Below are 14972 nucleotides of genomic sequence, written 5' to 3' on the forward strand. Positions count from 1 at the left end.
TTTCAATCCATGAAAGATACAATAACAAAATTACATTTATAGAGCACCTTTCACGTCGGGAGGACATCCTAAAGTGCTGAACAGTCAGGTGTTGGGGCCCGAGCTTGGGGGAGGGGTGGTGTAGCGGTGAGGGAAGGCAGAGAGGTGGGAGGGAGACCAAAGGCACGGTCGAAGAGAAGGGTCTTGAGACCGGCCTTGAAGGAGGCAAGGGAGGAAGCTGGGTGATGCTGACATAACTTCCTGTATGCTGCGCATGTGCACAAATCACAAAAAGCCCCATTTACATCACTTCTTTTGCAAAGTGGCATCAATGGCACTTCTTGCACATAGGAAGCTGAACACCATGCACTGATAATGCAGACAGTTGGCTGGTCAGCACCAGAAGCAAAGTGTTTCAGTCCACAGATACCAGTGCTATGGTTAAGACAACGATAGACCAAGAGAGAAGTTATAATGGGATTCTCTCTATTTTCACCTCTCTCAGTTTTCTCTCAATTTGTAACATTATTGTATAAAGGCACTTCAATTTTTTTATGAAAATTGGACCAGGTCAAAGTTATTGAATACCCTTAATAAGGGGACCCTTAATAAAAAAAAATTATATAGCATCTTATCAAATCAGAATACCTCAAAGAGCTTCTGTTTTTCTGTGAAGTGTTTTGACTGTGTAGTTGTAAACAATTTCCTTTTAGCAATATAAAAAAAATTAAATACTAACATAGCCATACAATTTGCAAAATACTGAAAAAATCTATGTGCAGTCTAAATGGGATCATTAGAGAAACTAAAAAAGCTCCTACCCCAATCTGTCATTCCATGATCAGAAGTAAAAATAAAGGCAGTTTTCCCATCATTTCCGTAGAAGTTTTCAATGATGGACACCACTTTCTGGATACCTGCATCAACTATTCGGACATTCTCCTTGTACTCGCTGTGTACAGGGTGAGGAAAATAATACTGCATTAAATATATAACTCAGCTAAAACATGCTGCAGTGCCTCATCAGTTTAATAAACTCCTTTCAGCAATAACACGTCTAAGTTAGTTTAGTTAAATTTTGCTTGAGTAAATTTATCAGATTTTATTGTTCAGTTTATCAAAATGCAAAAAATATAGTTATACATTCTTATGTTGAATAAAACATGAAGTACAAGAATAAAGTTCTTTTTCATAAGCTAGTAAATAAAGCCACCTTTGAAGTTGTACATTAGTGTACACGGACCAGATGATGGGAGCAGTTAAAATACTCTCTTTTCAACCTCTGGGTCCTGGGCATCAGTCCAACTAAGACAGATGGGATGCAAGTGTGCTGTTGAGAGTCCTAAATGAAATTAGTCTCGACAGTCTCAAACCTGCTCCAAGCCTAAAATTTGGCTAATTGTCCAATCTCTCAGAGAAACCAGAATAATATTTAGCATAGAAAATTATTTAAAGTCACAATGCAGCCATAAAGGGCTACTTTCTGAGCTTCGACTCATATTACCTGACATGGGTGCACTGAGGAAAATATGCTGTTGATGGCATTATAATGCTTGAATATTTTTCCATTAGTTATACATTTAATTCCAAACAGCCCTGTAGAAGGGCTATGCCAAGTATCAATTAAAGCAATACAGATCATGCAAGACCCCAACTTGAGCTTGGTTTCTGATATATTACCGATGTCAGCAAGAATGGCAGAAGGGACACAACAATTGACTTCAGTGCCTCTCGGCTAAGGAAGGGTAAAAATAAAATGTAACCATAGTTACTATATTGTCTGGTGACCCAGGCTGGAAAGTGAGGATCTTAGTTGATGACATGCGATTCTCTCCTATCCCCACTGTCAAATTACATATCACCCACTATCATAGGAGCATAGCAAGAGGAGGAGGCCTTCGAGCCTGTTCCGCCATTTAATTAAATCATGGCTGATCTGAACCTCAACTAATCCTTTCAATTCCTATCTGGTTCCACACCTGATAAACATCCACTTTGGGTGAACTTTCAACAAGTGTCCATTGTTGTGTAACAGTTCCCAACATGAGTTTGCATGTTCTGGAGATAAAGTGGAGACATGGAGAGTGCTCGGAAGAGAGAAAACCTAGCCTACTCACAATTACAATAAATTCTAATAAAGTGCTCCACAAACTAATCAGTGATATAAACATCTGAGTCCTGTAATAGATGAAACTGGATCCAGTTAAGTAAAATCTTCATTGACAAGCGTTTTCCCCCAAAAAATAACTAGATTGTTTTTTACATGAACTGTTGTCCAAATAAGTTATGATCTCCAGATCCTAGAATTATTTTATGCATTCCCTACAATGTGTTAACAACTGGCAGGATTGCACTGCTGGTTCCTATTTCAAGTAGCCTGTTGTTAAAAATCAATACTTCAATGATTTTGACTGGGTCTGCTATTTTTTTAAAAAAAGCATAAAATGTTTGCTTAGATTAAAACGTGTGCCACTTATTTTTAAAATATTAAAGCATGGTAGCATAGCTTTCCATCAGCAGCAGCAACAACAAATTAAATTTGTGTAGCACCTTTCACATCAGCAATCTATTTGGGGTGTGGCGCATCATAAATGAGCCCAATTCTGCCCTCTTCTGATGTGCACAAGGAGGGAGTTTAATTCAGTTATGTAGGGTGATGTAGGGTGGTCTGAAATGCTGTACACTGTCCAGCGGCTTGGGACATACTCCCGACGTGAAAGGCGCTGTACAAATGTAATCTTGTTGTTGTTATTGTTCATTTAAAATTAAGATTAATACTGCCCATGAAATGGCAGGTATAGGCAATGCACTGTTAGATAGTATAAGAATACAATATTAGTACAATCAGTAATTACCTTGACATTGGCCTGTACGCATGTCCATTTGTGTCCAACCCAAGTAAATGGAGGAAATAAACTATCTTGTCTTCTCTCATTTTATCTAAGAGAATTTTGTTACTTGCAAATTCAAAAAATTCCTAAAGGAAATAAAACAAGAATATAACATAACGATACTAAGTTATTTTGCAATGAGCATTTCAACAGGACAGATAACCTATCTGGATATCTGGAAAAAATGCTTTCATTTCATTACCTAAGGATTATGCAGTACTGAAAGTGCGTATTTTTCTCTAATAAGCTACAATCTTCTCTATACCAGGGGTGGGCAAAATACAGCCCACAGACCGTATCCGGCCTGCCAAATGATTCTATCCGGCCCGTCATTGTGTCGAGCAATAGAAAAAATTATAGTTTGTTCAGTCCCAGAAAATCCAACAAATTTCGAATTTGAATCAGACCGGGAACATCAGCCAATCACATTGCTTAGTTGTGCGCACGCTCCCTTAAGTGTCGAATCAGACTGACGTCAGAAATGAATGGATTGGAAAATTTTCAAACACGCACGCGCGACAACCACGGCAATACTTTTCACTGAAGACGACGTTAATTCAAAATGAGTTTATCAAAGAAGCAGAAAGTGGACGCTGAAGGCCGAATATTCAACAAAGAATGGACTTCTAAATTTTTTTTACTAATGTGGGTGGAAAAGCTGTGTGCTTAATTTGCAAAGAAAGTGAGGCAGTGCTCAAAGACTCCAACTTGAATCGCCATTTTGAGAGCAAACATGCTTGCAAACATAAGAACGTTTCTGCTGCAGAAAAAGGAAAGAAAGCTGATGATCTCAGCTGATGGTTGTTCGAACGCAAAAAGAGCAAAGCATTTTCACAAAACAATTTGCGTTCCAGGATGAGATTACAAGAGTGAGTTATGTGATTGCACACAAAATCATGAAGAACAGCAAACCATTCTCTGAAGGAGAATTTATAAAGGAATGTATAGTTGACTCTGCTTCGATTTTATGACCAGACAAGAAAAAACAGTTCGAGAACATTAGCTTGTCAAGGTGAACTATTGTGAGACGTGTCGAGGATATCTCTGAGAACCTGCATCTACAGTAACAAAATAAAGTAAGCAATTTTGCATGTTTTTCACTGGCACTCGATGAGAGTTGTGATGTCAAAGACACAATCCAGCTGATAATTTGTATTCGAGGTATCACCAAACATTTTGAGCTCACAGAAGAATTGGCATCAATGCAGTCAATGAAAGATACGACAACTGGAGAAGACTTTTTGGAGGCAGTAAATAAGTGTATCTTAAAATTAGGAGTGGGGTGGAAAAAATTGGTGAATGTGACCACTTGATGGAAGCCCAAATCTGACAGACAAAAATGTTGGGTTACTGAAAAGAATTCAAGATCAAGTCAAAGAAACAAATCCAGAACAGAATATTGTTTTTCTACACCGCATTATCTACCAAGAGGTCCTCTGTAAGAGTGTTCTAAAACTAAGCAATGTCATGGACACAGTTACGAAAGTGCTCAACTGCATTTGAGCAAGAGGATCAAACCACAGGCAATTTGTAACTCTGCTTGAGGAATTGGAATCCGAGCACACGGATGTTCTGTATTGCACGAATGTAAGATTGACTTAGTTTAGGAAAGGTCTTGAAAAGAGTGTGGGAACTGAGAACAGAGATTGATTTATTTTTGGACATAAAACAAAAAGATTCGGATTTCCCACAGCTGAATAATGCAAATTGTCTCTCTGATTTCACATTTGCCATTGATATCATGGGCCGCATGAATGAACTGAATTCAAAACTGCAATGGAAGGGGGACTTTGTGTATGAATTGTGTTGCAGTGTCAAGTCATTTATGACAAAATTATTTATTTTATTGCGTCAGATAGGAAACAGGCAGTTCACCCACTTTCCAACTTTGCAGCAGGTTACTGTTTGTGATCAAAGCCTTAAAAAGTATATTTCGTCACTACTTGACTTACGTGCTGAATTTTCTCGCCAATTCCAGGATTTTAATTTGATTGAAAACGACCTGTCTTTGGTCTCTTCACCTTTCTGATTTGATGTTGACAAAGCCCCATTTGACCTCAAACTCAAGCTTATTGACCTGCAATGTGATCCATTGCTTGCGGAGCAATTCAAATCAGTGCTGCTTGCCAGTTTTTACATCTCTCTTAATGAATATACCTTTCCAAAAATAAAGACTCATGCCCGGAGGATGCTTGTGCTGTTTGGATCACCATACATATGCGAGGAGACATTTTCTATGATGAAATTCAATAAATCAAAACATATCTGTGATGACCGATGACCACCTTGCAGCAGTCCTCCGCATTGCAAAAATGGAGAAGATGCCTGACTTCAATTGTCTGGTTAACGCACATCAGCACTTTCATTCTTCCCATTGAGTGAGCTTCTCACATTCTCATCAATATGTGAATAAATTAATAAATATCGAATAAATGTCTGCTCAATGAGTTGTTTTTATTTAACCTAATTTTAATGAATATCATTTATATAGACTTTATTTTATGCATGTACAAGTGTAAGACTTGATTTTGAGCTATTATTAAGCATTTGCATCTATATCAAGTGTGTGGCCCGCGAAGCTTACCAAAACTCGTGAAGTGGCCCGCCAGCCAAAATAATTGCCCACTGTATACTGTTCTATACTTTTCTATACTGATAAAACAACAATCTGTGTGTGTGTGTGTGTATATATATCAGATCTCAATGACCGATTGATGTAGAGACATGATTTATATCTCATCGGAAAGGTCTTTCATCTGGGATTGTTGTAGGCATTTTTGTTTTCTCAGATCTGCTATCATTGACGAGCTGTGGCCTAAACAAGCTCATCACACATGTATGGCAATTTTTTTCGTTTTGTGCTGCAGTTACACCTGATGGTCGCTTTAGGTAGTTGGTTTTAAAAATAGCTTTGTTAATCCTAGCTGATTTTGGGCGAAAAAAAGCATTGATGACTTTGGAGGAGGTCTGCTGTTTGGCCTCTCGTTGGGGAATGGGCTGAGGTGCCGGCTGACCCAAGAAAGTCAAAATGCAAATACCTTTTTTAAAAAATAAATCAATGACCTTCAATTAAAAAAAAGAGAAATTTCCCTGTTTAATTTTAATGCTTTCCTTACACTTCAGACTCCCAGTGTCACACACAAAATACAGGGTGGGATCCAGCTCAAAGGCTGTACCAATTCCCCCAGAAACAGTGAGTAGGAGATGCCCCGCAGAAGTGAAGAGCCTGTCATTGTGGTGCAGTCTCATTAGTTGTGCATTGGAGGAGTTTGGGCATCATTTAATCAATAAATCAATGAAAATTGCCCCCCATTTCTTTGAATCTGACTTAAAAACAACACATTCTGGCTTCTGAACCAGATACCAGCAGTGGATATCTGGTTGCTTTTTCATTAGAGAAAACCTTCAAACTAGCAGTCGGTCTAATTCAGTGCTCAATAAGCTGTGGAGACTTTATAAATCTCCCAAATGTTGGGAATGCGGAGTCAACAAGGCTGTAAGAATGTTTCACACGATTACTTAAGAAGCATCATTTTAATATTTAATGACGTTATGAATTATAACTACCATAATGAAATATTGTTTGTTATCAAGTTCAATATGAGAAGACAAGCAAACATGCTACAGGTTAGCACTCCATCTAACTTGTTTTTTGTGGGGGTGAGTGCGCTGTCTTTCGTCTTTCCAGTGTACTGAGTCAACAATATCCCATTCTAGATCTAAGTTCCAAAGAGAGTCAGTTACAGAAAAACGTGAACTTTTCTGCACTGATGTTAACACACTATCAGTCTCCCTCCACCCCCATGCTCGATTACATTGATAAAGCAAAATTATAAGAAATACAGGGTTGGGAGATACATGGCAAAATTATTTGTCCATGTAAATTATGAATTAACATAATTCATTTATATATTCTCCAAAACTGATCATATGAAAGATTAGGATGAAGAAGACCCTTTGGTTCACTTTAAAAGTAATAATCTTCGTAACCCTAATTATAAGGTAAATTACAATAATTACATAAATCGCTTTATAGCAAAGAACTAGTTAAAAAGGGAAGAAAAAAAAGGCAAATTTCCTGGAAGAAAGTCAGAATTTTCCATGTTTTTCATAAACGAACAAGCCAGAGTAAATACCTTTACTTCATTGAACACCCAAGTATCTAGTTTTGAAGCATCTTTAGCAGCAAAGTCTTCATTCTCAGATGGGTACATATACGTGTGAATATGATCACCGCTGGCACCTAAGTCACAAAGTTGTACTATTAAGAAAAAAAATTCCACATCACCTATAACATTGAATCATCTCAAACTGCTTCACAGAATTATTAAGTGTATTGACATTTTTTGTAGGTAAACATAGTAGCCATTTTTCAATAAGCAAAGTCCAATAACCAACCAGCAATGAATGGAATGATCAAATTATTAGGCATATAATTGTTGGCCAGGACATCATCCCACTCAACAGGCATATAGGGCCTTGATTTAACATCTCATCCGAAAGTCAGCATCACCGACAATGCAGTGCTGCATTGGAATGTCAGGCTTGATAGTGATCCCAAGTCCCAAAGTAGATTTGAGGCAGCATTCTTAAGAACTAGAGGTAAGAGTCCTGATACTTCAATAATGTCAAGAAATCTGTTAAAACAACAACAACTTGGATTTACATAGCGCCCCCCACGCCGCACAGCGTCTCAGAGTGCTTTACAGTAACGGATCCCGGGACCGAGCCAGTGGGAGGGGGAGGAAGGTGACCAAAGGCGCGGTCGAAAAGAAAGGTCTTCAGCAGAGACCTGAAAATGGGAAGGGAGGGAGCGAGACGAAGGGAGTGAGGAAGGCAGTTCCAGACCTTCGGGGCATAGTGGCTGAAGACACGGCCGCCAGGCAGTCAGTGCCAGCCAGTGCAGTCTGGAAAAGACTGGGGTGATCGGGGAGCGGAGTTTCATGCGGGTGAGAATGCGGGCGGCAGAGTTTTGAACGATTTGGATTTTATGGATGGTAGTGGCTGGGAGACCGGCAAGGAGGGCGTTAGAGTAGTTCAGCCGAGAGGATTTCAACCACATGGTTCTCTTCACTGGTGACGCCTTGCCAGAGTGGTATGTGCAAAATAGCTTTGAAAGGTGTTTCACAAGGAGTCAAAGTAACATTTGAAAAATGTTAAAAGGAAATAATACTTATTCGTTTCCTGTACATTTTGCTAAAGCACTACAAATCTTGCTGAGTGCAGTTTGACTTTTACGTAAAACATGGGAAAACATTGCGAGTGCTGTGGCAAGCACTGATGTGAATGTAGTTAATATGATTAAGTATCATTTCAATAAAGCATAAGTCAACCCAGACTACAGAGACCATGTCTATTTTTCTCCAACTGGTGCATTCAGCATAGATTAATGTTATTTCACCACATTTTGAAATGGAATAGTGTATTGTGAACCTCACCTTTGGCGAACATAGGTAAAATGTCTGGACTTCCCCAGCACCACGTGGATTTGCTCTCATTAAAAATTGAATCGAATTCTACTGGGTTTTCTTTCCAACCTGTATAAATTGAAACATTTACTTTGAGTCAATAAACCAATTCTCATAGCTATTGTTTAAAGTAGTCCAACTTAAGCAATTCATCGCTAACTAGGTTTTGTTAAACAAAGCCCTTCGGGACACTGGACTTTTCTTCCAGAATATGAGACCTACCATTCAAGATCCCCATTCATACATTCAAATGCTGCTACAGTCCTCATGATGTCCTTCAACCCTGTTGGCCCAGCCACTATCATTGCTCAGTGAACACCAACCAGCCTGCTTCATGTCCCTTGCTCCATCTGCCTTCCATCAGCGGGTGGGACTTCAGCCATTCTGTCCACATTTTCTGGAACTCCATCCCGGTGTCCCTTGAACTTGTGCTTTCCATTACCTCATTCAAGGTCCATGTCAAAATGTACCTCTTTGACCATCAGTCATCTTTCCCCTCCCCACCCCCCTTTGACTTTCACCCTCAGCTCAGGTTTCCAGACAGCCGTGTTAAGCGTTTTGAGTGCTATATAAATGTAAATCATACTTCTTTGTCCAATAACAGAATTTTTCACTTTTTTTAAAACAAGCCTTAAATCTTTTACCCCCTTCTCGGTAGCTCATTCCAGCTACTAACTACTTCTCCATAAAGAAAAACTGCATTGCATGTGTCCTAAAAATGCAAAAATAGCATTGGTTTTATTACTGGAATGGGATGGTACACAATGGGAAAAGGTACAACACCAGATTTCTTAACACTATATGATTAAACACATGAAAAATTCAATAATTCTCCATCTCTTATTTGTAAAAGCAAAATATACAAATACTGTTGGCTCAATTCGTACAAAAATACTTTTTGAAAACGTTTATCAAATGACTGCAAATTATGTAAGTATCTCTCAAGTTTCACTTGATGGTAATATTGGGATCTATTTACCACATTGCATAAACATAAAAAGGTTCTCTATAACTGTCATTCTCACCACTAACAACAGTGTTAGTGGTGGGGCAAGGAGTAACTGTTCTTTAGTTTTTTAAACAGTGTACATTTGGATTATTTTCCCCACTGAAAATAAATATTTAAGAGTGATGGAGGAGGGAATACTATTTATACACAATATTAATATGAATATATATTGATATAAATACACATTTTACACTTTTAAGAGAGGGTATAAGCAATAAATAAATTAATTAATTATTGATTTCACAATAGTAATTAGTTTGTAATTAGTTACTGGTTAGCCTCAATATCAGCAAAAACATTACAGTAAAGTTTACACTTATATAATGCCTTTCACAGTGGAAGGATGTCTCAAAGTTCTTTACAGACCCGAACTGAGGGGGAAGGGGTGATAGGAGCGGAGTAAGGTCAAGGATAGGCAAAAATAATCAAATGCACAGTCGCAAACATGTGTTAAAAGGCTTGAAGGGGGGGCAAGGTAGAGGGACACCAGGATGGATTTTCAGAAACAAGAGCAGAATGGCTGAAAGCTCATTCACTGATGATGAGAGGGCGCGTATCTGTTTGGGACATGAAGCAAGCCACTGCTAGCTAAGCGGAGGGAACGGCTGGGTTAGTAGGGTTGTAGGAGGTCGCAGAGGTAGGGTGGGTGAGGCATGGAGGAATTTGTACATGTAGACAAGGTTTTCCAACTCGAAGAGCAAATCATACCTCTAGCAACAGCACTGACATCCTCATAAAACCCAGCAATCAGTGCTACGTGACCAGGCCTCGACTCAGTGGGAACTCGTGTGTGAGACACACCCCAACTTCCACTACGCTCCACCACATTCCTACACACAAAACAATTTAGAAATGAAGGGGAGGGGGAATATTAAGACTAACCCAGCCTGCAAGGCAGAATATTTATTTTTACCCTTACGCAACACTAAACAAAACCTGAGAAATATGTTGGCACTGTATTATTTATAAATCAAAATAGCTGACAATTTTTTTTGTTCTTGTCGAATTAACACTGTTGGATAGGATTGTTACTCAGTCATATCTCAGTGAATGAACTGGTTGGGCTAATTCAACTCCGGTACAGTGCTGGGTAATTTTTTTCAATGTCACTTTCCCCAATCAGCACTTAATGAATTCACAATAGAGATAAACAGGAAAAATAATCAGATTGTAATCATAATTCTTCTATGTACTAATTATTAAAAACAATTCTGATCTGGTGGCAGAAGTGCTGGAGCTCCATCGTGTGGTAGGTCAGAGTTGTGCAACATGGGTTTGTGACCCAAATATACTTGTTTTTTTTAAGTACCAGCAAGATCATACACTGGCATGACAGACACAGACTTGCAATGCCATTTCCTATAATATGCTTCATGCATGCACAGGCCTTTGAAACTGTTTCCCTATCACTACTAACCTTCCTTAAGTTGAATACTGACAAGACAAAGCCATACTCCTTGGCTCCCGTCAACATCTCTCCTGCGGCTCTAACCACTTCAACTCCCCGGCCTATCCCAAAGACTTACCGAACCTTGTATAACCTAGGCGTCAGGTTCAAAACCACAGCCCCTTCCTATCCCACATCCGGTCCCTGACCAGGGCCACTTTCCTCCACCTCCTTCACATTGCACACCTCCAATCATACCTCACACCCCCAACACAGCCTGAACCCTCATCCAAGCTATTGTCACTTCCCACCTTGCTTATTCCAATGCCCTCCTCGTTGATCTCCCCAGTTCCACTATCCATGAAATCCAACTAATTAAAAATTCCACTGTCTGTATATTTACCCGCACTAAATTCCTTACCCCAAGCACACCAATCCTGGCCGGGTTCCACTATCACAGAACGGATTGACATCAAGATCCTCCCACTGGTCTACAAATCCTTTCTTACCCTGGCATCTCCCTACCTTGCGACCTGGTTACTCCCCACTCCACTACCCATGGCTCCACTTGACTGACTCCAGCCTCCTGTTTGACTCTCGTCCCCTCCGCTCCACCATCAATAGCTGTGCTTTCAGCCACTATGCTCCGAATCTTTGAAACTCTCTCCCTCAATCTCTCCACCTTTCTCCTTCCTTCCCCATGTTCAGGTTACACTTGAAGACCTTCCTCTTCAACCGTGCTAACAGTCACCTTCCCTTCCTTTGCTTGGCGCCAGACTCCAGCATTGTCAAGCTTTCCAAGACACTACCTTGTGTGAAGGGCACTATATAAATGCAAGTTGTCGTTCTTGTTAAATAATGGAAGTGGAACCATGACATGTTTTGATATTGAGGCACATCTTTTGGGCTGTTTCCAAAAACAAATTAGCATTATACCACAAGAAAAATACAATTTCTCAATTCATACCATTCCCAAGGTATACAGTAATAATAATAATAATAATAATCCTTGCATTTGATATAGCGCTTTTCACGTCGGGAGGACGTCCCAAAGCGCTTCACAGAACACACTGTAAAGTGAATTGACTGTATATTTGTGGGCGAACGCGGCAGCCAATTGCGCACAGCAATGTCCCACAAACAGTATTGGATTTTATGATGCTAAAGTGGATTAACATTTGAATCAGAACTGTATGCTACTTATTGATGACACACTTCTAATGAATTTATCGCTCAAAGAACAAAATCCCTTACCAAGGAGCAATGATTCCCACACATTGAGCTCTTGATTTCAATCATGCCATTGTCAGCAGTTGACAAACAAAACAGAAGTACTTCACAGAAATAAAAAAGATACAATACTAAGTTTTATTCCTTTTTTAAATAAGATTCTGTCACTTGCTCTAAGGACATTAGAATAATCCTTTATACCTCTCTAAGCTTTTTTTAAAAAAATAACTTTTTCTACTTTCAAAAGCTGACCTTTCTTCTTCCGCAGAGATTATTGTTGAATGTAGAAGTAACTTTTTTTAAGGAAATATTTTTGCAGCCAAAAACATCAGGTAAAAGACTGAAGATGCCACAGCCATATCGTAAAAGCAACCCCCATCAATCTGCCCAGATGTTTGTGTCTGATATAGGAAGTGGAAGTCACATTAGCAGGCTTATTTGGATCATACCCTAACATTTAATGATGTTGTCAGCAGTCTTATGGCTTTACATCATCCCCTTAGCTTCTGTAATATTCCATGATTTTATTACAATAGTTAGAAAAATAGATGGAAATGACTTAAATGAGCTAAGTGAACACCTCACAGCCAAGCAGGCCATGAATAGAGGCCGGAGGAGGTCCACTAATGGTCCTTGGCCCTTGAATTCTTTTTCCGTCTGTGTTTTTAAGATGTTGAACAGATTGTTCAACTAGATTGTTCAACTAAATACACATAAATACACATACCTGAGGAACGGTGAACGCGTTTGCCCTTGCTCATCCAGCTCAAAAAAGGTGTCTGCACGTAATCCATCGGCAACAAAGAAGACAAGACGCTTAGCTGGTGGGGGCAGTGGTGTTTGATGAGGAGTCATTCCATGCACCAGTGGAGAGGTGAAGTAGATATCAAAGATGGAGGCAAAAAACACAACATGCACCAGCAATCCAATTAAGAAAAATGCCAACATGTTTAGAGATATATAGGTTCACTCCTCCAAAGACTGAAAATCAAAACAGAAGCATGAGTACATTCTTAGTGAATTGCTCCAGGTACGTAATATCCCCCGCTTCCCTCGAAAGTTAATTGTAAGAATTGGCAGGTAAATAAAAACACTATAAATAGTGATAAAAATTGTGATACTAGGGTTTCTAATTCCAATGCGTATGTATTAATTAGCACTAGAGGTGTTAATTAACAAATCACAACTCCCACCACTTAAGCCCTTTCAAAAAATTAGATCAGTTAAATAAACATAGAAAAGGTAGCAATAGTCCTTTGAACTGATTTTAATGTTAAGAACTTTAAATAACAGCAACAATTTGCACTTAAGAGAGCACCAAGGTGAACGTCTCAAAATGCTTTATAAAGGTCAAAAGGCCCCAGCTAGGAGAAATAGGGCGTAGACAAAGAGATAAATTTGTAGATGATCAATAACAGGGAGGAGTGAGACAGGGGGCCTTTGGAAAAGAATTCCAGAGAGCAGAGGCAAAGTGGCTGATTGTGGGGCAGAGTGTGCAGGGATATGAAGCAGGTCAGAATTGGCAGAGGTGGACAGAGTTGTAGCTTACAAGAAATCACTGGGATATGTTAGGGCAAAGCCATAAGGTAATTTGAAGGTGAGGATCCTAAATTTGTTCAGCGGGGGGAGCAGCGGAGCTGCATGAAGATGACAATAATGCACTTGCGAACATAGTGCTGGAGAGAAGATAATATTTTGAATTATATAGAACCTGTGAAAAGTGGAGCTGGGGAGGCCAGGGCACACGGCATTTGAAAAGTATGCAAAATAAATATGCCTGACATCATCCGCAGACATGGGGTTAATTTCCATATGTATGCGGATGACACCCAACTCTATCTTTCTGCCTCCAACCTCAACTCCAGGACTACTGGCGTCCTGACCGACTGCCTGTCCGACATCAAGTCCTGCACAAGGGACAACTTTCTCCAACTCAACGTCAGCAAGACCGAGGCCCTCCTGATTGGCTCGCGCCAGCGCCTCCGCACCTCAGGCACTGACAGCATCAGCATCCACGGCTGCACACTCAACCTCACTAAGCCAGTCAGGAACCTGGGTGTCTTGTTAGACCCTGAACTGTCCTTTCTCCCCCACATCCGCGCCATGACCGGCACTGCCTACCACCACCTCCACAACGTTGCCAGAGACCGCCACTGCCTCACCCCTCAGGCTGCCGAAACCCTCACCCACGCATTCGTCAACTCAAGGCTCGATTACAGGAATTCTCTCCTCATCGGCCTTCCCAACTCTTCCCTTCACAAGCTGCAGATCATCCAAAACTCTGCAACTCGTGTACTCTCACGCATCAGGCTCCGTGACCCCATCACTCCCACCCTCGCCCGACTCCACTGGCTCCCCATCCCCCAGAGGACCGAGTTCAAGATCCTTGTCCTCACCTTTAAGGCTATCCATGGCATTGCCCCCTCCTACCTCTCTGACCTGCTGACTCCCTACCAACCTGCCCGCTTCCTCCGTTCCCTCCCGCTCGAACCGCCCTACCATCAGTGGCCGGGCTTTCAGCCTCTCTGCCCCCACACTCTGGAACTCCATCCACGGTCCCTTCGCCTCGCTTCCGGTCTCAAGACCCTTCTCTTCGACCGTGCCTTTGGTCTCCCTCCCACCTCTCTGCCTTCCCTCACTCCTACACCACCCCTCCCCCATGCTTGGGCCCTGACACCTGACTGTTCAGCGCTTTGGGATGTCCTCCCGACATGAAAGGCGCTCTGTAAATGTAATTTTGTTGTTGTTGTTGCCTTCTCCAAAAATACTGCTAGCTGATCTTTTTTATGTCTTTCACTAGCCAAACTGGAATGCCAGACCACAACAACAACAAAATTACATTTGTAAAGCGCCTTTCACGTCGGGAGGACTTTCCAAGGCGCTGAACAGTCGGGGATCAGGAGCTGTATTAGAATAGAGTCTAATACTCTATTCTAATAATCTCTCATTAAGCGAGAGATGAGCGAAGGAGAGAGAAGAGGGAAGGCAGAGTCAAAGGTGTAAATGGT

General features: G+C 40.6%; 1 protein-coding gene across 1 annotated transcript in view; it reads right to left on the minus strand.

Moving 5' to 3' along the window:
* pign (phosphatidylinositol glycan anchor biosynthesis, class N) overlaps positions 1-14972 on the minus strand; it is a 63535-nt gene that overhangs the window by 45290 nt on the left and 3273 nt on the right. The window contains exons 2-7 of the mRNA XM_007895471.2: positions 12692-12945; positions 10056-10177; positions 8309-8407; positions 7007-7113; positions 2835-2956; positions 801-931 (exon numbers count right to left, since the gene is read on the minus strand). Of these exons, the coding sequence (XP_007893662.1) occupies positions 801-931; positions 2835-2956; positions 7007-7113; positions 8309-8407; positions 10056-10177; positions 12692-12912 (802 nt within the window). The 5' untranslated portion in view covers positions 12913-12945. The remainder of the gene's footprint in view (positions 1-800; positions 932-2834; positions 2957-7006; positions 7114-8308; positions 8408-10055; positions 10178-12691; positions 12946-14972) is intronic.

This window comes from Callorhinchus milii, unplaced genomic scaffold (genome assembly GCF_018977255.1).
Source record: "Callorhinchus milii isolate IMCB2004 unplaced genomic scaffold, IMCB_Cmil_1.0 Scaffold2, whole genome shotgun sequence".
NCBI lineage: Eukaryota > Metazoa > Chordata > Chondrichthyes > Chimaeriformes > Callorhinchidae > Callorhinchus > Callorhinchus milii.